This window comes from Oncorhynchus keta, chromosome 22 (assembly GCF_023373465.1).
Source record: "Oncorhynchus keta strain PuntledgeMale-10-30-2019 chromosome 22, Oket_V2, whole genome shotgun sequence".
Lineage (NCBI taxonomy): Eukaryota > Metazoa > Chordata > Actinopteri > Salmoniformes > Salmonidae > Oncorhynchus > Oncorhynchus keta.
In genome coordinates, this window is record NC_068442.1 from 46,500,903 (window position 1) to 46,524,924 (window position 24,022).

The following is a 24,022-nucleotide window of genomic DNA, read 5'->3' on the forward strand; positions in this document are numbered from 1 at the left end:
TCCCATTGGCTGTACGGACTCCCATTGGCTGTACGGACTCCCATTGGCTGTACGGACAGCATGTCCCCAGCTAGCCATGTTTCCGTGAAACAGAGTATGTTACAATCCCAGATTTCTCTTTGGAAAGCCCTGATTTGGTCTACTTTGTTAACTAGGGACTGGACATTAGCAAGTTATATACTCAGGAGCGGTGGGTGGTGTGTGTGCATCCGGAGCCTCACTAGAAGACCGCTCCGGCACCCTCTCCTCCGGCGGCTTTGTTTTGGGTTGGCCTCTGGAATCAGTTCAAATGCCCTGGGAGGCGCAGACAAAGGATCCACTTTGGGAAAGTGGTATTCCTGGTCGTAGTGCTGGTTGTGCTGGTAAGTTGACGTCTCTCTGATATCCAATAGTTCCCCCCGGCTGTATGTAATAACACTTAAGGTTTTTTGGGCTAAAAATGTAAGAAATAAGGATGTGCCTAAGGATGTGCCTAGTCAATGGCTAGGCTATAGTGTGGGATCACATGCTAGCGCTAGTGGCTAAACGCTACAGCACACTATAAGGATAGAATACCAATACAGCTTCATAGCTGAAGTGTCGGCACTCACCTATCCTTACACTACAATACTGACTGTACATCACTCTGGAGAAGAGTATCTTCTACATGTAAATATTGGCCTGTTTTTAAAGAGGTACTCTGTGTTCATGAACACTGCGCAGTGCACATTACAAAGAACCAGTCAGTCAAAGGTAATGGATGGAGAGCAGCAAATGAGTTACGACAGGGGAGAAAAAAAGGAGGAGAGAGAGTAGAAGAAAGACCATAGACCACACAGATGTGCTCTTCTGTGTTCATCAAGGACATCCATCTCTTCACACTCCCTTTTTCAGGGACAGCATTGACCCCTGAAATCAATAAGGGTAGCATTTCTAGACTCTAAAATAGATATTTCTCTAAGGCAGTCTCTAGTTCACACACACACACACACACACACACACACACACACACACACACACACACACACACACACACACACACACACACACACACACACACACACACACACACACACACACACACACACACACACACACACACACACACACACACACACACACACACACACACACTAGTGTTATTATGAATAAGCCAGTGTGTCCTTGGTTACATGCGCCACATTCATCAGATAAAGACTCCTAAGCTCTGGAGGTAAATGCTAGTGACAAAGCTCACACACTGAAAAGACGATACGAACGAGCGTCACTCTTTACAATGCGCTTTCATTTTTAACATTAACAGGAATGAGCAGATGCTAGATTTAAAGGAATGCTGTAAAAATAATAATAATAAAAGAGTACAGTGTTCCACTAGCTGGGAGTTATCCCTGCAGTCAAACATGTCAGAAAAGCATCAATCCAGTTTCAATTGATTCTCATCTTTAAACTATTGCATAACTGCATAGGAACTGTTTTGTCATTAAATTGACCTTCTTTGTCTGTGAATCAGAGAAAATCGGGCATCACTATGTGCTATTTATTCATTCCTAGGTTCCAAATTCACAATTGAATTCAGTGGTTCGGTAGATTAGCCTAAATAGCTCTTGCATTGTGCCGTTAAGTGGCCCTGTCACACATTACGTCCCATTTGGAGTAATCAACAGGGTATTTTTCCATGCCTCGTTGCATTTGTTTGCATCACTTCACTTAATGGTTGAAAATGTGAGTATCTTAAATACGTCCCACCATTTTTTTTATTTTAATCCTACCCTGTGATGTCACAGAGAAGCCTTCTTTTAGGGCCTTTCTTCTTCTCTTTTCTCTTTTTAGGGCCTTTCTTCTTCTCTTTTAACCACTGATAATAGAAATGATATGTTTTCACATATGCAGACAGTGGTATAGCGCTGGAGTTAATGAATATAACTTTGAAAAGTGGCAGAATAGCCCTGTCACGTGTGCTCCCTCTCCGGCCTCTAGGTCACCAGGCTGCTCGTTATGGGGCACACCTGTCACCATCGTTACGCACATCAGCGCCTCATGACACTCACCTGGAATCCATCACCTCCTTGATTTACCTGCCCTATATATGTCACCCCCTTTGGTTCCTTCCCTATATATGTCACTCCCTTTGGTTCCTTCCCTATATATGTCACCCCCTTTGGTTCCTTCCCTATATATGTCACTCCCTTTGGTTCCTTCCCTATATATGTCACCCCCTTTGGTTCCTTCCCTATATATGTCACTCCCTTTGGTTCCTTCCCTATATATGTCACCCCTTTGGTTCCTTCCCTATATATGTCACTCCCTTTGGTTCCTTCCCTATATCTGTCCCTCCCTTTGGTTCCTTCCCTATATATGTCACTCCCTTTGGTTCCTTCCCTATATATGTCACCCCCTTTGGTTCCTTCCCTATATATGTCACTCCCTTTGGTTCCTTCCCTATATATGTCACTCCCTTTGGTTCCTTCCCTATATCTGTCCCTCCCTTTGGTTCCTTCCCTATATATGTCACTCCCTTTGGTTCCTTCCCTATATCTGTCCCTCCCTTTGGTTCCTTCCCTATATATGTCACTCCCTTTGGTTCCTTCCCTATATATGTCACCCCCTTTGGTTCCTTCCCTATATATGTCACTCCCTTTGGTTCCTTCCCTATATCTGTCCCTCCCTTTGGTTCCTTCCCTATATATGTCACTCCCTTTGGTTCCTTCCCTATATATGTCACCCCCTTTGGTTCCTTCCCTATATCTGTCCCTCCCTTTGGTTCCTTCCCTATATATGTCACTCCCTTTGGTTCCTTTCCTATATATGTCACCCCCTTTGGTTCCTTCCCTATATATGTCACTCCCTTTGGTTCCTTCCCTATATATGTCACCCCTTTTGGTTCCTTCCCTATATATGTCACTCCCTTTGGTTCCTTCCCTATATCTGTCGCCCCCTATATATGTCACTCCCTTTGGTTCCTTCCCTATATCTGTCCCTCCCTTTGGTTCCTTCCCTATATATGTCACTCCCTTTGGTTCCTTCCCTATATCTGTCCCTCCCTTTGGTTCCTTCCCTATATATGTCACTCCCTTTGGTTCCTTCCCTATATCTGTCACTCCCTTTGGTTCCTTCCCTGTATATGTCACTCCCTTTGGTTCCTTCCCTATATATGTCACTCCCTTTGGTTCCTTCCCTATATATGTCACTCCCTTTGGTTCCTTCCCTGTATATGTCACTCCCTTTGGTTCCTTCCCTGTATATGTCACCCCTTTGGTTCCTTCCCTATATATGTCACTCCCTTTGGTTCCTTCCCTGTATATGTCACCCCTTTGGTTCCTTCCCTATATATGTCACTCCCTTTGGTTCCTTCCCTATATATGTCACTCCCTTTGGTTCCTTCCCAGGCATTATTGTTTCAGTTTCATGTCTGTGCGTTGTTCGTGTTTCTTGCTTTGTATTATGGCTTAATTTATTTATTAAATGATTCACTCCCTGAACTTGCTTCCTGACTTCCAGTCACACATCACATGCCCTTTAATATGAATTCACCCATTTGTAAATTGCTCTGGATTAGAGCTTCTGCTAAATTACTAAAATGTGAACATGTAAAACCTTTTCTATAGTCCCCTTTATCTGGCAGACGGTGGGAATTAGCTGATGCTGTCTATCCAGTATGCTTGTATTTGCCTTGATAGAGTGGCGTTCATGAGGTAGTCTAGTCTAGGCTCTGAGTTCTTGTGAGAAGGGAGAAAGAGAGAGATGGGACAAACTGGTAGTACTTTAGCCCTGAGTGATTTATTAAAGGGCTAGTGGAAACAAGGGATTGTCTGCGGTTTTGTCTTTAGACCTGTGGCACTCAAGCATAGCAGATATTTATCACTCTGTAGAGCCATTTAGTACCACTGTCAAGTCCACAGCCTCACAGCCTGTTGCTAAGTGTCAGCACTGGCCACAATTTCCTGTGTTGATTGATCCAATTGGTTGAACACTTTAGGACCACTTCCTGCTTGTTTTCCAGTGACCCTGACGTTTCATAACAATCACTACTAGTGGTCTGTTCAACCACAGGTCTGTATCTCCTACTACCGAACTTCATAACCATACAGTAGACTTACTAAAGACACACACACACACAGGCATTATGCTGGCCTCCACAAAGTGTAGACCCATCTCAGAGTCTCTCAGACTCCCCATCATGGCAGGTCCCTCTTCTGCTTAACACAACACTCTCTGTTACCCCAATACTCTCGCTTATGTTTCCAGCTTCAACAGTACACTAATACAAAACAATACAAAACAATACACACAAATCCACAAAATAAAAATAATGGAATTAAGAAATATAGAAATATTAGAACAAGCAATGTCAGAGGCTGGAATATAAACCTATATGTACTGTATATGATGGTGTGTATGGAATATAAACCTATATGTACTGTATATGATGGTGTGTATGGAATATAAACCTATATGTACTGTATATGATGGTGTGTATGGAATATAAACCTATATGTACTGTATATGATGGTGTGTATGGAATATAAACCTATATGTACTGTATATGATGGTGTGTATGGAATATAAACCTATATGTACTGTATATGATGGTGTGTATGGAATATAAACCTATATGTACTGTATATGATGGTGTGTATGGAATATAAACCTATATGTACTGTATATGATGGTGTGTATGGAATATAAACCTATATGTACTGTATATGATGGTGTGTATGGAATATAAACCTATATGTACTGTATAGGATGGTGTGTATGGAATATAAACCTATATGTACTGTATAGGATGGTGTGTATGGAATATAAACCTATATGTACTGTATATGATGGTGTGTATGGAATATAAACCTATATGTACTGTATATGATGGTGTGTATGGAATATAAACCTATATGTACTGTATATGATGGTGTGTATGGAATATAAACCTATATGTACTGTATATGATGGTGTGTATGGAATATAAACCTATATGTACTGTATATGATGGTGTGTATGGAATATAAACCTATATGTACTGTATATGATGGTGTGTATGGAATATAAACCTATATGTACTGTATATGATGGTGTGTATGGAATATAAACCTATATGTACTGTATATGATGGTGTGTATGGAATATAAACCTATATGTACTGTATATGATGGTGTGTATGGAATATAAACCTATATGTACTGTATATGATGGTGTGTATGGAATATAAACCTATATGTACTGTATATGATGGTGTGTATGGAATATAAACCTATATGTACTGTATATGATGGTGTGTATGGAATATAAACCTATATGTACTGTATATGATGGTGTGTATGGAATATAAACCTATATGTACTGTATATGATGGTGTGTATGGAATATAAACCTATATGTACTGTATATGATGGTGTGTATAGACATTATGGACAGTATATGCATAATAAAGGTGTGTACAGTAGTAGTTACAGTGCCTTGCGAAAGTATTCAGCCCCCTTGAACTTTGCGACCTTTTGCCACATTTCAGGCTTCAAACATAAAGATATAAAACTGTATTTTTTTATGAAGAATCAACAACAAGTGGGACACAATCATGAAGTGGAACGACATTTATTGGATATTTCAAACTTTTTGAACAAATCAAAACTGAAAAATTGGGCGTGCAAAATTATTCAGCCCCTTTACTTTCAGTGCAGGAAACTCTCTCCAGAAGTTCAGTGAGGATCTCTGAATGATCCAATGTTGACCTAAATGACTAATGATGAAAAATACAATCCACCTGTGTGTAATCAAGTCTCCGTATAAATGCACCTGCACTGTGATAGTCTCAGAGGTCCGTTAAAAGCGCAGAGAGCATCATGAAGAACAAGGAACACACCAGGCAGGTCCGAGATACGGTTGTGAAGAAGTTTAAAGCCGGATTTGGATACAAAAATATTTCCCAAGCTTTAAACATCCCAAGGAGCACTGTGGAAGCGATAATATTGAAATGGAAGGAGTATCAGACCACTGCAAATCTACCAAGACCTGGCCGTCCCTCTAAACTTTCAGCTCATACAAGGAGAAGACTGATCAGAGATGCAGCCAAGAGGCCCATGATCACTCTGGATGAACTGCAGAGATCTACAGCTGAGGTGGGAGACTCTGTCCATAGGACAACAATCAGTCATATATTGCACAAATCTGGCCTTTATGGAAGAGTGGCAAGAAGAAGGCCATTTCTTAAAGATATCCATAAAAGTGTTGTTTAAAGTTTGCCACAAGCCACCTGGGAGACACACCAAACATGTGGAAGAAGGTGCTCTGGTCAGATGAAACCAAAATGGAACTTTTTGGCAACAATGCAAAACGTTATGTTTGGCGTAAAAGCAACACAGCTCATCACCCTGAATACACCATCCCCACTGTCAAACACGGTGGTGGCAGCATCATGGTTTGGGCCTGCTTTTCTTCAGCGGGGACAGGGAAGATGGTTAAAATTAATGGGAAGATGGATGGAGCCAAATACAGGACCATTCTGGAAGAAAACCTGATGGAGTCTGCAAAAGACCTTAGACTGGGACGGATATTTGTCTTCCAACAAGACAATGATCCAAAACATAAAGCAAAATCTACAATGGAATGGTTCAAAAATAAACATATCCAGGTGTTAGAATGGCCAAGTCAAAGTCCAGACCTGAATCCAATCGAGAATCTGTGGAAAGAACTGAAAACAGCTGTTCACAAATGCTCTCCATCCAACCTCACTGAGCTCGAGCTGTTTTGCAAGGAGGAATGGGAAAAAATGTCAGTCTCTCTATGTGCAAAACTGATAGAGACATACCCCAAGCGACTTACAGCTGTAATCGCAGCAAAAGGTGGCGCTACAAAGTATTAACTTAAGGGGGGTGAATAATTTTGCACGCCCAAATTTCAGTTTTTGATTTGTTAAAAAAGTTTGAAATATCCAATAAATGTTGTTCCACTTCATGTTTGTGTCCCACTTGTTGTTGATTCTTCACAAAAAAATACAGTTTTATATCTTTATGTTTGAAGCCTGAAATGTGGCAAAAGGTCGCAAAGTTCAAGGGGGCCGAATACTTTCGCAAGGCACTGTATATAAGATGAACCTTGACAAGGATATACTATATACGTATGAAGTGGATAAAAGAGTATGTAAACATTATTCAAGTGTTCAATGACTCTATGTACCAAGGCCAGCAGTCTCTAAGGTGCAGGGTAGAGTACCAGGTGGTAGCCGGCTAGTAACAGTGACTAAAGTTCAGGGTAGTGTACTGGGTGGAGGCCGGCTAGTTTTTGACTCTATTATAGTCTGATGGCCTGGAAGATCTCTCACTCTGTTTCTCACTCTCTGTCTCTGTGTCTCTCTCTCTGACTCTGTCTCTCTGTGTCTCTCTCTGTGTGTCTCTGTCTCTCTGTCTCTCTCTCACTGTCTGTTTCTCTCTCTCACTGTCTGTTTCTCGCTCTCTCTGTCTCTCTGTGTGTGTCTCTCTCTCTGTCTCTGTTTCTCTCTGTCTCTCTCTCACTGTCTGTTTCTCTCTCTCACTGTCTGTTTCTCGCTCTCTCTGTCTCTGTGTCTCTCTCTCTCTCTCACTGTCTGTTTCTCTCTCTCTCTCTGTCTCTCTCTGTCTCTCTCTCTCTCTGTCTCTCTCTCTGACTCTGTCTCTCTGTGTCTCTCTCTGTGTGTCTCTGTCTCTCTGTCTCTCTCTCACTGTCTGTTTCTCTCTCTCACTGTCTGTTTCTCGCTCTCTCTGTCTCTGTGTGTGTGTCTCTCTCTGTCTCTGTTTCTCTCTGTCTCTCTCTCACTGTCTGTTTCTCTCTCTCACTGTCTGTTTCTCGCTCTCTCTCTCTCTCTCTCTCTCTCTCTCTCTCACTGTCTGTTTCTCGCTCTCTCTGTCTTTGTGTGTCTCTCTCTGTCTCTGTCTCTGTCTCTCACTCTCTCTCCCCACTCATCTGGGAAAGGCATGTTTTTCTGAACCCTCGGGCAAAGTTTTTTTCTCATCAATGTTATTTATTTTTTACATGTGTTTGTGTGTGTGTGTATACTTGTGTGTACTTCCACGCTGTGCTTTGGCCCCTGCTCTCTTTCTGCATGCCTTGGTCCTCCCCTTCCTCTTTCTACCCATAATGCTCAGCTCCAGAACCAACATGTTAGCATCAATAATGCATAGATTAAGAGGCTCAGCATTTCAGAGAGAGCAGGCCTGACTTCTCCAGAAACACCAGGATCACAAGTTTTGTCATATGTGCAATAAGCGCTCCTTTATCAATAAAACATGATGCGCACAAGGACAAGTTTATATTTTGACATGACATAATGACTTTTAATCCCCTGCCAAAAACAAACATATTTTGTGCTACTCAAGGATAAAGGGAAATGCTGTGAATTTTGAGCGTTAGCCGTTATCGAGCAATTAGCGGTTTCCCCTCCACCTGCGTTCGATGAAGCAGTTTACGGCGAGGTTTTATCAATCGATTGGTGTCCATGTGAGCAGCATCTGACTGAAGCACTAGTCATCTCTCTTCCATCTTCAGGGGGAGGGTGTGGTGTGGCTGCTTTTAGCAGAGACCCCCCCCACCTGCCTACTAGACAGATGCAGAAACAGTGGGATTCCTCCACTTCCTCCCCACCCACCTGGCCTACTAGACAGATGCAGAAACAGTGGGATTCCTCCACTTCCTCCCACCATTTACATCCAGAACAATGAGGCTGTCACAGCAAACCATCCCCTTGACACTTCTACACTCCCCCTGTTTATCCTCCTCTTTCTCTCTCCATTTCTCTCTCTCTCCAATGACATCACCCGAAGAAAGGAAAACAAACGCATAAGGCCGTTTCAACACGAGAAAGAGAGGAGGAAGGGTGTGTGTGTGTGTGTGTATCCCTTTGTGTTGAGATGATGAGCTCAGGTTCTGACGGCCTATTGTTGTAGTAAAAGAGCTCTGCTGACTCCTCCCTCCCCAGAGTGTGTGCATGCTCTCTTGCGTGTGTGTGTGTGTGTGTGTGTGTGTGTGTGTGTGTGTGTGTGTGTGTGTGTGTGTGTGTGTGTGTGTGTGTGTGTGTGTGTGTGTGTGTGTGTGTGTGTGTGTGTGTGTGTGTGTGTGTGTGTGTGTGTGTGTGTGTGTGTGTGTGTGTGTGTGTGTGTGTGTGTGTGTGTGTGTGTGTGTGTGTGTGTGTGGAGGGGCCGTTAGGTGCGTGGAGACTTGGCAGGCGGTGTGGCGTGGTGCCTGGGTTGATGGGTTACACTGTAAGGTAAAGCTGCGAGAGACGGCCTGACTGGAGGTGTGTGTTGCAAAAACAATCATCCCCTTAGCTATGTACACGTGGAATAGACACATCAGGGTTGTCCCACTGGAAGTGGAATGGACTGATGATTTTGATTGGCATGTGATGCATACAGATGTAGGATCTTAATTTGAGTCCATTTGCTACAGCAGGAAAATAATCCTGCAGCAACAGGAAATGTTAAGGGAAAAATCTAGTCTGAAATTTGCAAGTGGAAATTACAAACTTCAGAAGCCTTTTTAAACCTCAAATATGCTACAAGCTTTAAATGTCCTGCATTGCATTTTGTGGGTAGTGTGTACATAGACTGTCTTCTCTTGAGAGCCAGGTCTGCCTACGGCCGGCTTTCTCAATAGCAAGGCTATGCTCACTGAGTCTGTACATAATCAAAGCTTTCCTTATGTTTAGGGTCAGTCACAGTGGTCAGGTAATCTGACACTGTGTACTCTCTGTTTAGGGTCAGTCACAGTGGTCAGGTAATCTGCCACTGTGTACTCTCTGTTTAGGGTCAGTCACAGTGGTCAGGTAATCTGACACTGTGTACTCTCTGTTTAGGGTCAGTCACAGTGGTCAGGTATTCTGCCACTGTGTACTCTCTGTTTAGGGTCAGTCACAGTGGTCAGGTAATCTGACACTGTGTACTCTCTGATTAGGGTCAGTCACAGTGGTCAGGTAATCTGCCACTGTGTACTCTCTGTTTAGGGTCAGTCACAGTGGTCAGGTAATCTGCCACTGTGTACTCTCTGTGTAGGGTCAGTCACAGTGGTCAGGTATTCTGCCACTGTGTACTCTCTGTTTAGGGTCAGTCACAGTGGTCAGGTAATCTGACACTGTGTACTCTCTGTTTAGGGTCAGTCACAGTGGTCAGGTATTCTGACACTGTGTACTCTCTGTTTAGGGTCAGTCACAGTGGTCAGGTAATCTGCCACTGTGTACTCTCTGTTTAGGGTCAGTCACAGTGGTCAGGTAATCTGACACTGTATACTCTCTGTTTAGGGTCAGTCACAGTGGTCAGGTATTCTGCCACTGTGTACTCTCTGTTTAGGGTCAGTCAAGGTGGTCAGGTAATCTGACACTGTGTCCTCTCTGTTTAGGGTCAGTCACAGTGGTCAGGTAATCTGACACTGTGTACTCTCTGATTAGGGTCAGTCACAGTGGTCAGGTATTCTGACACTGTGTACTCTCTGTTTAGGGTCAGTCACAGTGGTCAGGTAATCTGACACTGTGTACTCTCTATTTAGGGTCAGTCACAGTGGTCAGGTATTCTGACACTGTGTACTCTCTGTTTAGGGTCAGTCAAGGTGGTCAGGTAATCTGACACTGTGTACTCTCTGTGTAGGGTCAGTCACAGTGGTCAGGTATTCTGCCACTGTGTACTCTCTGTTTAGGGTCAGTCACAGTGGTCAGGTAATCTGACACTGTGTACTCTCTGTTTAGGGTCAGTCACAGTGGTCAGGTAATCTGACACTGTGTACTCTCTGTTTAGGGTCAGTCACAGTGGTCAGGTAATCTGACACTGTGTACTCTCTGTTTAGGGTCAGTCACAGTGGTCAGGTATTCTGCCACTGTGTACTCTCTGTTTAGGGTCAGTCACAGTGGTCAGGTAATCTGACACTGTGTACTCTCTGTTTAGGGTCAGTCACAGTGGTCAGGTAATCTGACACTGTGTACTCTCTGTTTAGGGTCAGTCACAGTGGTCAGGTATTCTGCCACTGTGTACTCTCTGTTTAGGGTCAGTCACAGTGGTCAGGTAATCTGACACTGTGTACTCTCTGTTTAGGGTCAGTCACAGTGGTCAGGTAATCTGACACTGTGTACTCTCTGTTTAGGGTCAGTCACAGTGGTCAGGTAATCTGACACTGTGTACTCTCTGTTTAGGGTCAGTCACAGTGGTCAGGTATTCTGCCACTGTGTACTCTCTGTTTAGGGTCAGTCACAGTGGTCAGGTAATCTGCCACTGTGTACTCTCTGTTTAGGGTCAGTCACAGTGGTCAGGTAATCTGACACTGTGTACTCTCTGTTTAGGGTCAGTCACAGTGGTCAGGTAATCTGACACTGTGTACTCTCTGTTTAGGGTCAGTCACAGTGGTCAGGTATTCTGCCACTGTGTACTCTCTGTTTAGGGCCAAATAGCATTCTAATTTGCTCTGTTTTTTTGTTAATTATTTCCAATGTGTCATGTAATTATTTTTTTGTTTTCTCATGATTTGGTTGGGTCTAATTGTGTTGCTGTCCAGGGGCTCTGTGGGGTGTGTTTGTGTTTGTGAACAGAGCCCCAGGACCAGCTTGCTGAGGTGACTCTTTGTTATGGAAGGTTTGTGAATCGCTTCCTTTTAGGTGGTTGTAGAATTGAACGGCTCTTTACTAGATTTTGATCAGTTGCGGGTATCGGCCTAATTCTGCTCTGCGTTTTATGTTGTACACAAGGGATATTTTTGCAGAATTCTGCACGCGGAGTCTCAATTTGGTGTTTGTCCCATTTTGTGAATTCTTGGTTGGTGAGCGGACCCCAGACCTCACAACCATAAACCGGCAATGGGTTCAAGGTTCAAGTATTTTTAGCGAGATCCTAATTGGTGTGTTGATTTTTATGTTCCCTTTGATGGCCGTTGTCTTGTCTCTCAGCTCGTTCACAGCTTTGTGGAAGTGACCTGTGGCGCTGATGTTTAGGCCGAGGTAGGAATAGTTTTTTGTGTGCTCTAGGGCAACGGTGTCGAGATGGAATTTGTATTTTGTGGTCCTGGCGACTGGACCTTCTTTGGAACATCATTATTTTGGTCTTACTGAGATTTACTGTCAGGGCCCAGGTCTGATAGGGCCCAGGTCTGTCAGGGCTCAGGTCTGTCAGGGCTCAGCTCTAACAGAATCTGTGCAGAAGATCTAGGTGCTGCTGTAGGCCCTCCTTGGTTGGTGACATAAGCACCAGATCATCAGCAAACAATAGACATTTGAATTCAGAATTTGACTCCCAATTTTACATTTGATCAGTACTCACAGGGCTCGGGTGTTCGACGTGGCAGACATTTCAACGGGTGCCCACTCACAGGGCTCGGGTGTTCGACGTGGCAGACATTTCAACGGGTGCCCACTCACAGGGCTCGGGTGTTCGACGTGGCAGACATTTCAACGGGTGCCCACTCACAGGGCTCGGGTGTTCGACGTGGCAGACATTTCAACGGGTGCCCACTCACAGGGCTCGGGTGTTCGACGTGGCAGACATTTCAACGGGTGCCCACTCACAGGGCTCGGGTGTTCGACGTGGCAGACATTTCAACGGGTGCCCACTCACAGGGCCCTGCCGCCATGCAAACACAGGAGCTGCGTCCCAAATGACATCCTAGTCTCTTTAAAATGCACTACTTTTGACCGGGGCCCATTGCTGCCTGAAATATCGCTGGGTACCCCCGTAATTACTCGATGTGCCGATGAGCAAATAATGAACAGATCGAGAGATTAAAGCCAGAAACTAATTATGAGATGTGAAAAGCAGTTGATTAGGATAGGTATGAGACCAGCCGTTATGAGATGTGAAAAGCAGTTGATTAGGATAGGTATGAGACCAGCCGTTATGAGATGTGAAAAGCAGTTGATTAGGATAGGTATGAGACCAGCCGTTATGAGATGTGAAAAGCAGTTGATTAGGATAGGTATGAGACCAGCCGTTATGAGATGTGAAAAGCAGTTGATTAGGATAGGTATGAGACCAGCCGTTATGACATGTGAAAAGCAGTTGATTAGGATGATATGGTATGAGACCAGCCGTTATGAGATGTGAAAAGCAGTTGATTAGGATAGGTATGAGACCAGCCGTTATGAGATGTGAAAAGCAGTTGATTAGGATAGGTATGAGACCAGCCGTTATGAGATGTGAAAAGCAGTTGATTAGGATAGGTATGAGACCAGCCGTTATGAGATGTGAAAAGCAGTTGATTAGGATGATATGGTATGAGACCAGCCGTTATGAGATGTGAAAAGCAGTTGATTAGGATAGGTATGAGACCAGCCGTTATGAGATGTGAAAAGCAGTTGATTAGGATAGGTATGAGACCAGCCGTTATGAGATGTGAAAAGCAGTTGATTAGGATGATATGGTATGAGACCAGCCGTTATGAGATGTGAAAAGCAGTTGATTAGGATAGGTATGAGACCAGCCGTTATGAAATGTGAAAAGCAGTTGATTAGGATGATATGGTATGAGACCAGCCGTTGTGAGATGTGAAAAGCAGTTGATTAGGATGATATGGTATGAGACCAGCCTTTATGAGATGTGAAAAGCATTTGATTAGGATAGGTATGAGACCAGCCGTTATGACATGTGAAAAGCAGTTGATTAGGATGATATGGTATGAGACCAGCCGTTATGAGATGTGAAAAGCAGTTGATTAGGATAGGTATGAGACCAGCCGTTATGAGATGTGAAAAGCAGTTGATTAGGATGATATGGTATGAGACCAGCCGTTGTGAGATGTGAAAAGCAGTTGATTAGGATAGGTATGAGACCAGCCGTTATGAGATGTGAAAAGCAGTTGATTAGGATAGGTATGAGACCAGCCGTTGTGAGATGTGAAAAGCAGTTGATTAGGATAGGTATGAGACCAGCCGTTATTAGATGTGAAAAGCAGTTGATTAGGATAATATGGTATGAGACCAGCCGTTATGACATGTGAAAAGCAGTTGATTAGGATGATATGGTATGAGACCAGCCGTTATGACATGTGAAAAGCAGTTGATTAGGATAGGTATGAGACCAGCCGTTATGACATGTGAAAAGCAGTTGATTAGGATAGGTATGAGACCAGCCGTTATGAGATGTGAAAAGCAGTTGAATAAGATAGGTATGAGACCAGCCGTTATGACATGTGAAAAGCAGTTGATTAGGATAGGTATGAGACCAGCCGTTATGAGATGTGAAAAGCAGTTGATTAGGATAGGTATGAGACCAGCCGTTATTAGATGTGAAAAGCAGTTGATTAGGATAGGTATGAGACCAGCCGTTATGAGATGTGAAAAGCAGTTGATTAGGATGATATGGTATGAGACCAGCCGTTATGAGATGTGAAAAGCAGTTGATTAGGATAGGTATGAGACCAGCCGTTATGAGATGTGAAAAGCAGTTGAATAGGATAGGTATGAGACCAGCCGTTATGAGATGTGAAAAGCAGTTGATTAGGATGATATGGTATGAGACCAGCCGTTGTGAGATGTGAAAAGCAGTTGATTAGGATAGGTATGAGACCAGCCGTTATGAGATGTGAAAAGCAGTTGATTAGGATAGGTATGAGACCAGCCGTTATGAGATGTGAAAAGCAGTTGAATAAGATAGGTATGAGACCAGCCGTTATGAGATGTGAAAAGCAGTTGATTAGGATGATATGGTATGAGACCAGCCGTTATGAGATGTGAAAAGCAGTTGATTAGGATGATATGGTATGAGACCAGCCGTTATGAGATGTGAAAAGCAGTTGATTAGGATGATATGGTATGAGACCAGCCGTTGTGAGATGTGAAAAGCAGTTGATTAGGATAGGTATGAGACCAGCCGTTATGACATGTGAAAAGCAGTTGATTAGGATGATATGGTATGAGACCAGCCGTTATGAGATGTGAAAAGCAGTTGATTAGGATGATATGGTATGAGACCAGCCGTTATGAGATGTGAAAAGCAGTTGATTAGGATAGGTATGAGACCAGCCGTTATGACATGTGAAAAGCAGTTGATTAGGATGATATGGTATGAGACCAGCCGTTATGAGATGTGAAAAGCAGTTGATTAGGATAGGTATGAGACCAGCCGTTATGAGATGTGAAAAGCAGTTGATTAGGATAGGTATGAGACCAGCCGTTGTGAGATGTGAAAAGCAGTTGAATAAGATAGGTATGAGACCAGCCGTTATGAGATGTGAAAAGCAGTTGATTAGGATAGGTATGAGACCAGCCGTTATGAGATGTGAAAAGCAGTTGATTAGGATAGGTATGAGACCAGCCGTTATGAGATGTGAAAAGCAGTTGATTAGGATAGGTATGAGACCAGCCGTTATGACATGTGAAAAGCAGTTGATTAGGATGATATGGTATGAGACCAGCCGTTATGAGATGTGAAAAGCAGTTGATTAGGATAGGTATGAGACCAGCCGTTATGACATGTGAAAAGCAGTTGATTAGGATAGGTATGAGACCAGCCGTTGTGAGATGTGAAAAGCAGTTGATTAGGATGATATGGTATGAGACCAGCCGTTATGAAATGTGAAAAGCAGTTGATTAGGATAGGTATGAGACCAGCCGTTATGAGATGTGAAAAGCAGTTGATTAGGATAGGTATGAGACCAGCCGTTATAAGATGTGAAAAGCCGTTATGAGATGTGAAAAGCAGTTGATTAGGATAGGTATGAGACCAGCCGTTATGAGATGTGAAAAGCAGTTGATTAGGATGATATGGTATGAGACCAGCCGTTATGAGATGTGAAAAGCAGTTGATTAGGATAGGTATGAGACCAGCCGTTATGAGATGTGGAAAGCAGTTGATTAGGATAGGTATGAGACCAGCCGTTATGAGATGTGAAAAGCAGTTAATTAGGATGATATGGTATGAGACCAGCCGTTATGAGATGTGAAAAGCAGTTGATTAGGATAGGTATGAGACCAGCCGTTATGAGATGTGAAAAGCAGTTGATTAGGATAGGTATGAGACCAGCCGTTATGAGATGTGAAAAGCAGTTGATTAGGATAGGTATGAGACCAGCCGTTATGAGATGTGAAAAGCAGTTGATTAGGATGATATGGTATGAGACCAGCCGTTATGAGATGTGAAAAGCAGTTGATTAGGATAGGTATGAGACCAGCCGTTATGAGATGTGAAAAGCAGTTGATTAGGATGATATGGTATGAGACCAGCCGTTGTGAGATGTGAAAAGCAGTTGATTAGGATAATATGGTATGAGACCAGCCTTTATGAGATGTGAAAAGCATTTGATTAGGATAGGTATGAGACCAGCCGTTATGACATGTGAAAAGCAGTTGATTAGGATGATATGGTATGAGACCAGCCTTTATGAGATGTGAAAAGCATTTGATTAGGATAGGTATGAGACCAGCCGTTGTGAGAGTCCCTTCTTGGTCCATGCTGGTGTGAAGAGATGGTTCTAGTGTCCATGCATATGAGCCTTGTGGACCAGCTAGCACACATCTTTTATTTGTAATTTTTTATTTTACCTTTATTTAACCAGGTAGGCTAGTTGAGAACAAGTTCTCATTTACAACTGCGACCTGGCCAAGATAAAATAAAGCAATGCGACACAAACAACAACACAGAGTTACACATGGGATAAACAAACGTACAGTCAATAACACAATAGAAAACAGTGCGTGCAAATGGAGGTAAGGCAATAAATAGGCCATAGTAGCGAAGTAATTACAATTTAGCAAATGAACACTGGAGTGATTGATGTACAGATGATGATGTGCAAGTAGAAATACTGGTGTGCAAAAGAGCAAAAAAGTAAATAAAAACAATATGGGGATGAGGTAGGTAGATTGGTTGGGCTATTTATAGATGTGCTGTGGACAGCTGCAGTGATCGGTTAGATGCTCAGATAGCTGACGTTTAAAGTTAGTGAGGGAGATGTAAGTCTCCAACTTCAGCGATTTTTACAATTCATTCCAGTCATTGGCAGCAGAGAACTGGAAGGAAAGGTGGCCAAAGGAGGTGTTGGCTTTGGGGATGACCAGTGAGATATACCTGCAGGAACGTGTGCTACGGGTGGGTGTTGTTACCGTGACCAGTGAGCTGAGATCTAATGTGAAAACGTGTGGTGTGGCAATGTGCGCTGAACAACGTGCACAATGGTGACCTTCGTTGAGGCAGAAGACATTTTGAACAGTGAAGAGTAGTGTGTTGTATTTAACTGGGATGTGTTGTGACAGCCGTTGAAACAGACTCACTTTTAAAATATTTGAATTCAGAATTGGTGATATCTCTCATCTCCTCCTTTCCTCTCTTCCCCTCCTCTCCTCCTCCTCACTTCCCCTCCTCCTCTCTTCCTTTCTTCCTTCCGGCAGAGACATCCTGTTTGAAGACCACAGCCTTCTCTTCGTGGGGCCTCGGCACTCCAGCCAGGTCAAAGGTCGCCCCGGAGCAAGATGGCCGCCGGCGGTCCACCCTGCCTCCGTCTGCCGGCCCTGCTGCCCCTCAACACTCTGTTGCTCTGTATGCTGCTTACTGGCTTCCATGCCTTATGTGAGTGCCACTCTAACACGTGTGTGTGTGTGTGTGTGTGTGTGTGTGTGTGTGTGTGTGTGTGTGTGTGTGTGTGTGTGTGTGTGTGTGTGTGTGTGTGTGTGTGTGTGTGTGTGTTTTGTATGTACTGAGCCAGCACAATTGACCTTATATCTCATTTTTTTCGGTTCAAATGTACTTTCAGTGTTTTGCTGTGTATCACCTATTTTCTGAATTTGTTTTCACTTTTTGACCTATTTAATATTTTATTCACTTTTATTTTATGTCACATTGTACACTATATATACAAAAGTATGTGAACACCCCTTCAAATGAGAGGATTCTGCTCGGATGTATAGGTGTATTGAATTGGTGTAAGATGTATAGAATCGAGCACACAGCCATGCAGTCTCCATAGGAAAACATTGGCAGTAGTATGGCCTAACTTAAGAACTCAGTGACTTTCAAGCTCACAGAACGGGACCGCCGAGTGCTGAAGCGTGTAATGTTCTCTGTTGCAAAACTCACTACTGAGTTCCAAACTGCATCTTGAAGAAACATCAGCACAATAACTGTTTGTCAAGAGCGTCATCAAATGGATTTCCATGGCCAAGCAGCCGCACACAAGCCTAAGATCACCATGCACAATGCCAAGCATCGGCTGGAGTGGTGTAAAGCTCACCGCCATTGGACTCTGGAGCAGTGGAAATGCGGTCTCTCAAGTGATGAATCACTCATCACCATCTGGCAGTCTGACGGACAAATCTGGGTTTGGTGGATGCCAGAAGAACGCTACCTGCCCCAATGCGTAGTGCCAACTGTAAAGTTAGGTGGAAGAGGAATAATGGTGTGGGGCTGTTTTCCATGGTTCAGGCCAAACGTGTAAGTCAGATAAGAATGTATGTCTGTTTGCCTCTACACATCCATCTTCTTAGTCTATCTGTGTGTCGTCCCATCTCTCCCCATACCACGGCTTTGCCAAATGACATACCATCCTCTATCTAGTAGTGATGGGGGAAAATACGATACAGTTATAGGTAGCATTAACTAACGTCAACTAGCGCTAGTCGGCTGTACCTGCACAAAACTGTATTTTTCATCCTACAGCTTGTTTTCCATCTTCTTTTTAATAAATGGTGAGCCAACATTTTCAGAACTTTTATTTCAATGACTGATCAAAACTAATTTTCTCATACTCTCTCATTTCTCTGCAGCAGACATATAGTGAACAACATGTTTGGACCATAAAATTGCAATAAAATAGTTGTATCGAATCGCAATACATACAGTTGAAGTCGGAAGTTTACATACACTTACGTTGGAGTCATTAAAACTCCTTTTTCAACCACTCCACACATTTCTTGTTAACAAAATATAGTTTTGGCAAGTCGGTTGGGACATCTACTTGTGCATGACACAAGTCATTTCTTTGTAAACAATTGTTTACAGACAGATTATTTCACTTATAATTCACTGTATCACAATTCCAGTGGGTCAGAAGTTTACATACACTTAGTTAGACTGTGCCTTTAAACAGTTTGGAAAATTCTAGAAAAGAATGTCATGGCTTTAGAAGCTTCTGATAGGCTTATTGACATAATGAACATGAACATACTTTGGTGCAAAAAGTGCAAATCAATCCCAAAACAACAGCAAAGGACCTTGTGAAGATGCTGGAGGAAACAGGTACAAAAGTATCTATATCCACAGTAAAACGAGTCCTATGTTGACATAACCTGAAAGGCCGCTCAGCAAGGAAAAAGCCACTGCTCCAAAACTGCCATAAAAAAGCCAGACTACAGTTTGCAACTGCACATGGGGACAAAGATAGTAATTTATGGAGAAATGTCCTCTGGTCCGATGAAACAAAAATAGAACTGTTTGGCCATAATGACCATGGAGGAAAAAGGGGGATGCTTGCAACCTGAAGAACATCATCCCAACCATGAAGCACAGGAGTTGCAGCATTATGTTTTGGGGGTGCTTTGCTGCAGGAGGGACTGGTGCACTTCACAAAATAGATGGCATCATTAGGAGGGAAATTATGTGGATATATTGAAGCAACATCTCAAGATATCAGTCAGGAAGTTAAAGCTTAGTCGCAAATGAGTCTTCCAAATGGACTATGACCCCAAGCATACTTCCAAAGTTGTGGCAAAATGGCTTAAGGACAACAAAGTCAAGGTATTGGAGTGGCCATCACAAAGCCCTGACCTCAATCCTGTAGAAAATGTGTGAAAAGACCTGAAAAAGTGTGTGCGAGCAAGGAGGCCTCTCAAACCTGACTCAGTTACACCAGCTCTGTCAGGAGGAATGGGCCAAAATTCAACCAACTTTTTGTGGAAAGCTTGTGGAAGGCTACCCAAAATGTTTGACCCAAGTTAAGCAATTTAGAGTCAATGCTACCAAATACTATTTGAGTGTATGTAAACTTCTGACCCACTGAGAATGTGATGAAAGAAATACACGCTGAAATCAATCATTCTCTCTACTATTATTCTGACATTTCACATTCTTAAAATAAAGTGGTGATCCCACCTGACCTAAGACAGGGAATTTTTACTCTGATTAAATTTCAGGAATTGTGAAAAACTGAGTTTAAATGTATTTGGCTAAGGTGTATGTAAACGTCAGACTTCAACTGTATATAATCAGTACCTAAGTATTGTTAGGATCTGAACAGAGTAAAAACTCACTTGAGATTTACCCCTTAGGACTTAACCTTCGCAGGAACCACCCTGCTCAGGCTTACCTTCCAGGATTTAACCTATACCATAAATCCAAGACCGGTCGTAACACAGTGCGACTGCTGAATAAGCTCAGGCTTTCTAGGTCGGTATCCTATCGTTTGTATTCAGCCTATGACTCTCATCTCCCCAAGATGTCAGAATGAGTAGTAACAGGTGTAGGAACTGTGCCTACCTTGTTTTTGGTTCTGTCTCCTGCTCCACTGATTTGAACTCTCAAGTTCGACTGTAAATCGTGGTGAATCCTGCCGACAACGGCAATAATAAGGTTCTGAACAAACAGAGTAAAAACTCATGGACGACTAGAAAAAGCTCAAACCAAGTTTATTCAACCACTGGGTCATACAGCCACAAAGATAACATACAAGTCACAGAAGCACATCTTTTATATCTTCCAAATAGGCGGTGTCACCTCCTTGCATGTCTAAGATAACCAATCCTTCTTTTGTGTTAGGCAGAAACATATTAGATTCCTCTTACTGGTATTGTCATGGCCCTGCCTAACTCTAGGACCCTCATGGGCGTGGAAGTGAGAATGTATTTGTGAGATAGGACTGTAATCAGATGTTCTTCAATGTGGGCCACTGTGGCCCCTCTTCCAGCTGTATCGAGTACATTTTCACATTGCTCATGGTCCCGGTTCCTGGCCTGCCTTATCAAGAACTGAAACTAGACTGTTACCCTTTGACTCCCTCCTTAGGAGCATTCATATTGAATAATATATTTGAACAGAATATGAACTTTCTACACTTCCCCTTTTCTCACTCAGTAACTTTCCTCGACACTCAGTAACTTTCCACACACCAAGTTCCTCTTTACACTTCATTGACCCTGATCTGATCAATCGGAATCCACGCTTCAAGACTGTTTCGATCACTCGGACTGGGATATGTTCAGGGTAGCTTCAGAAAATAATTGTGACACATATACCGATACAGTGAATGAGTTTATCAGGAAGTGCATAGGAGATGTTGTACTCACTGTGACTGTTAAAACCTACCCCAACCAGAAACTGTGGATAGATGGGAGCATTCGTGCAAAACTGAAAGCGCGAACCACCACATTTTACCAGGGTATGAAGACTGGGAATATGGAAGAATACAAACAGTGTAGTTATTCCCTCCACAAAGCAATCAAGCAGACTAAACCAATCAATCAATCAAATGTATTTATAAAGTCCTTCTTACATCAGCTGATGTCACAAAGAAACCCAGCCTAAAACCTCAAACAGCAAGCAATGCAGGTGTAGAAGCACGGTGTCTCGGGAAAAAACTCCCTAGAGAGGTCGGAACCTAGAGAGGAACCAGGCTATGAGGGGTGGCCAGTCCTCTTCTGGCTGTGCCGGGTGGAGATTATAACAGAACATGGCCACGATGTTCAAATGTTCATAGATGAACAGCAGGGTCAAATAATAATAATTACAGTGGTTGTAGAGGGCGTAATAGATCAGCACCTCAGGAGTAAATATCAGTTGGCTTTTCATAGCCAATCATTCAGAGTATCTCTACCGCTCCTGCTGTCTCTAGAGAGTTGAAAACAGCAGGTCTGGGACAGGTAGCACGTCCGGTGAACAGGTCAGGGTTCCATAGCCGCAGGCAGAACAGTTGAAACTGGAGCAGCAGCACGACCAGGTGAACTGTGGACAGCAAGGAGTCATCAGGCTAGGTAGTCCTGAGGCATGGTCCTAGGGCTCATGTCCTCTGAGAGAAAGAAAGAGAGAATTAAAGAGAGCATACTTAAATTCACACAGGACACCGGATAAGACATTGGAAATACTCCAGATATAACAGACTGGCCCTGGCCCGCCAACACATAAACTACTGTAGCATAAATACTGGAGGCTGAGACAGGAGGGGTCGGGAAGCACTGTGGCCCCGGACAGGCAGGATATAACCCAAACCACTTTGACAAAGCACAGCCCCCACACCACTAAACAGATATCTTCAACTGCCAACTTACCTTCCTGAGACCGAGTATAGCCCACGAAGATCTCCCTCACGGCAGGAACCCAAGAGGGGGTGCCAACCCGGACAAGAAGATCACGTCAGTGACTCAACACACTCAAGTGATGCACCCCTCCTTGGGACGGCATGGAGGAGCACCAGTAAGCCAGTGACTCAGCCCCTGTAATAGGGTTAGAGGAAGAGAATCCCAGTGGAGAGAGGGGAACCGGCCAGGCAGAGACAGCAAGGCCGGTTTGTTGCTCCAGTGCCTTTCCATTCACGTTCACACTCCTGGGCCAGACTACACTCAATCATATGACCCACTGAAGAGATGAGTCTTCAATAAAGACTTAAAGATTGGGACCGGATCTGCATCTCTCACATGAATAGGCAGACCATTCCATAAAAATTGAGCTCTATAGGAGAAAGCCCTGCCTCCAGCTTAGAAATTCTAGGGACAGTAAGGAGACCTGTTGATTTACAGTTGATTTGTCAAAACCATCTACAGAGACAAACTGATAGCTTTCCGACAGATAAGATCTAAACCAGGCCAGAACTTGTTTGGCTAGACCAATTTGGGTTTTCAATCTCTCCAAAATAATGTAGTGATCGATGGTATCAAAAGCAACACTAAGGTCTGGGAGCACGAGGACAGATGCAGAGCCTCGGTCTGATGCCATTAAAAGGTAATATACCACCTTCACAAGTGCACTCTCAGTGCTATGATAGTACAGGGACAATGGTGGCCATATTGAATCATGTGGGGACAACAGACTGGGATAGGGAGAGTCCGTATAGGGACAAAGTTTAGTACAGTTCAACGGCTCAGACACAAGACATATGTGGCAGGGTCTACAGACAATGACGGACACCGACGTCTTCCTTCCGGACAGGCTGAACACCATCTTCGCTCGTTTTTGAGGATAATACAGTGCCACTGACACGACCTGCTATCAGGGACTGTGAGCTCTCTTTCACCGTGGCCAACGTGAGTAGGACATTTAAACGTGTTAACTCTCGCTTGGCTTCCGGCCTAGCCGCTTCCTCAAAGCATGCGCAGACCAGCTGGTGGTGTGTTTACAGATATATTCAATCTCTCCCTATCCGAGTCTGTTGTCCCCACATGCTTCAAGATTGCCACCATTGTCCCTGTATATCTAAGAAAGCAAAGGTAATTTAACTAAATTAATATTGCCCCGTAACACTCACTTCTGTCTTCATGAAGTACTTACCGCCCCAATAGATCCACAGACGATGCAATCGCCACCACACTGCACACTGCTCTGTCCCATATGGACAAGAGGCATACCTATGTAAGAATGCTGCCCTGTGCAACTGCGTCCTGGCCTTCCTGACGGTTCACCCCCAGGTGCTGAATGTAGGAAACAACGCCTCTTCGCTAATCCTCAACACTGGGGCCCCACAAGGGTGCGTGCTCAGCCCCCTTCTGTACTCCCTGTTCACCCATGACTGCGTGGCCAAGCACGCCTCCAACTCAATCATCAAATTTGCAGACGACACAACAGTAGTAGGCTTGATTACCCACAACAATGAAACAGTCTACAGGGAGGAGGTGAAACCTCTAGGAGTGTGGTGCCAGGATAATAACCTCTCATTCAACGTCAACAAAACTAAGGAGATTATCGTGGACTTCAGGAAACAGCAGAGGGAGCACCCACCTATCCATATCGATGGGACTGCAGTGGAGAAGGTGGAAAGCGTCAAGTTCCTCGATGAACACATCACTGACAAGCTGAAATGGTCCACCCACTCAGACAGTGTGGTGAAGAAGGCGCAACAGCACCTCTTCAACCTCAGGAGGCTAAAGAAATTTGGCTTAACACCTAAAACCCTCACAAACTTTTACAGATGCACA

General features: G+C 43.6%; 1 protein-coding gene across 1 annotated transcript in view; it reads left to right on the plus strand.

Moving 5' to 3' along the window:
* Positions 1-24,022, plus strand: part of LOC118400689 (receptor-type tyrosine-protein phosphatase S-like) — a 440,366-nt gene that overhangs the window by 153,559 nt on the left and 262,785 nt on the right. The window contains exon 3 of the mRNA XM_052475331.1: positions 17,300-17,477. Within this exon, the coding sequence (XP_052331291.1) occupies positions 17,381-17,477 (97 nt within the window). The 5' untranslated portion in view covers positions 17,300-17,380. The remainder of the gene's footprint in view (positions 1-17,299; positions 17,478-24,022) is intronic.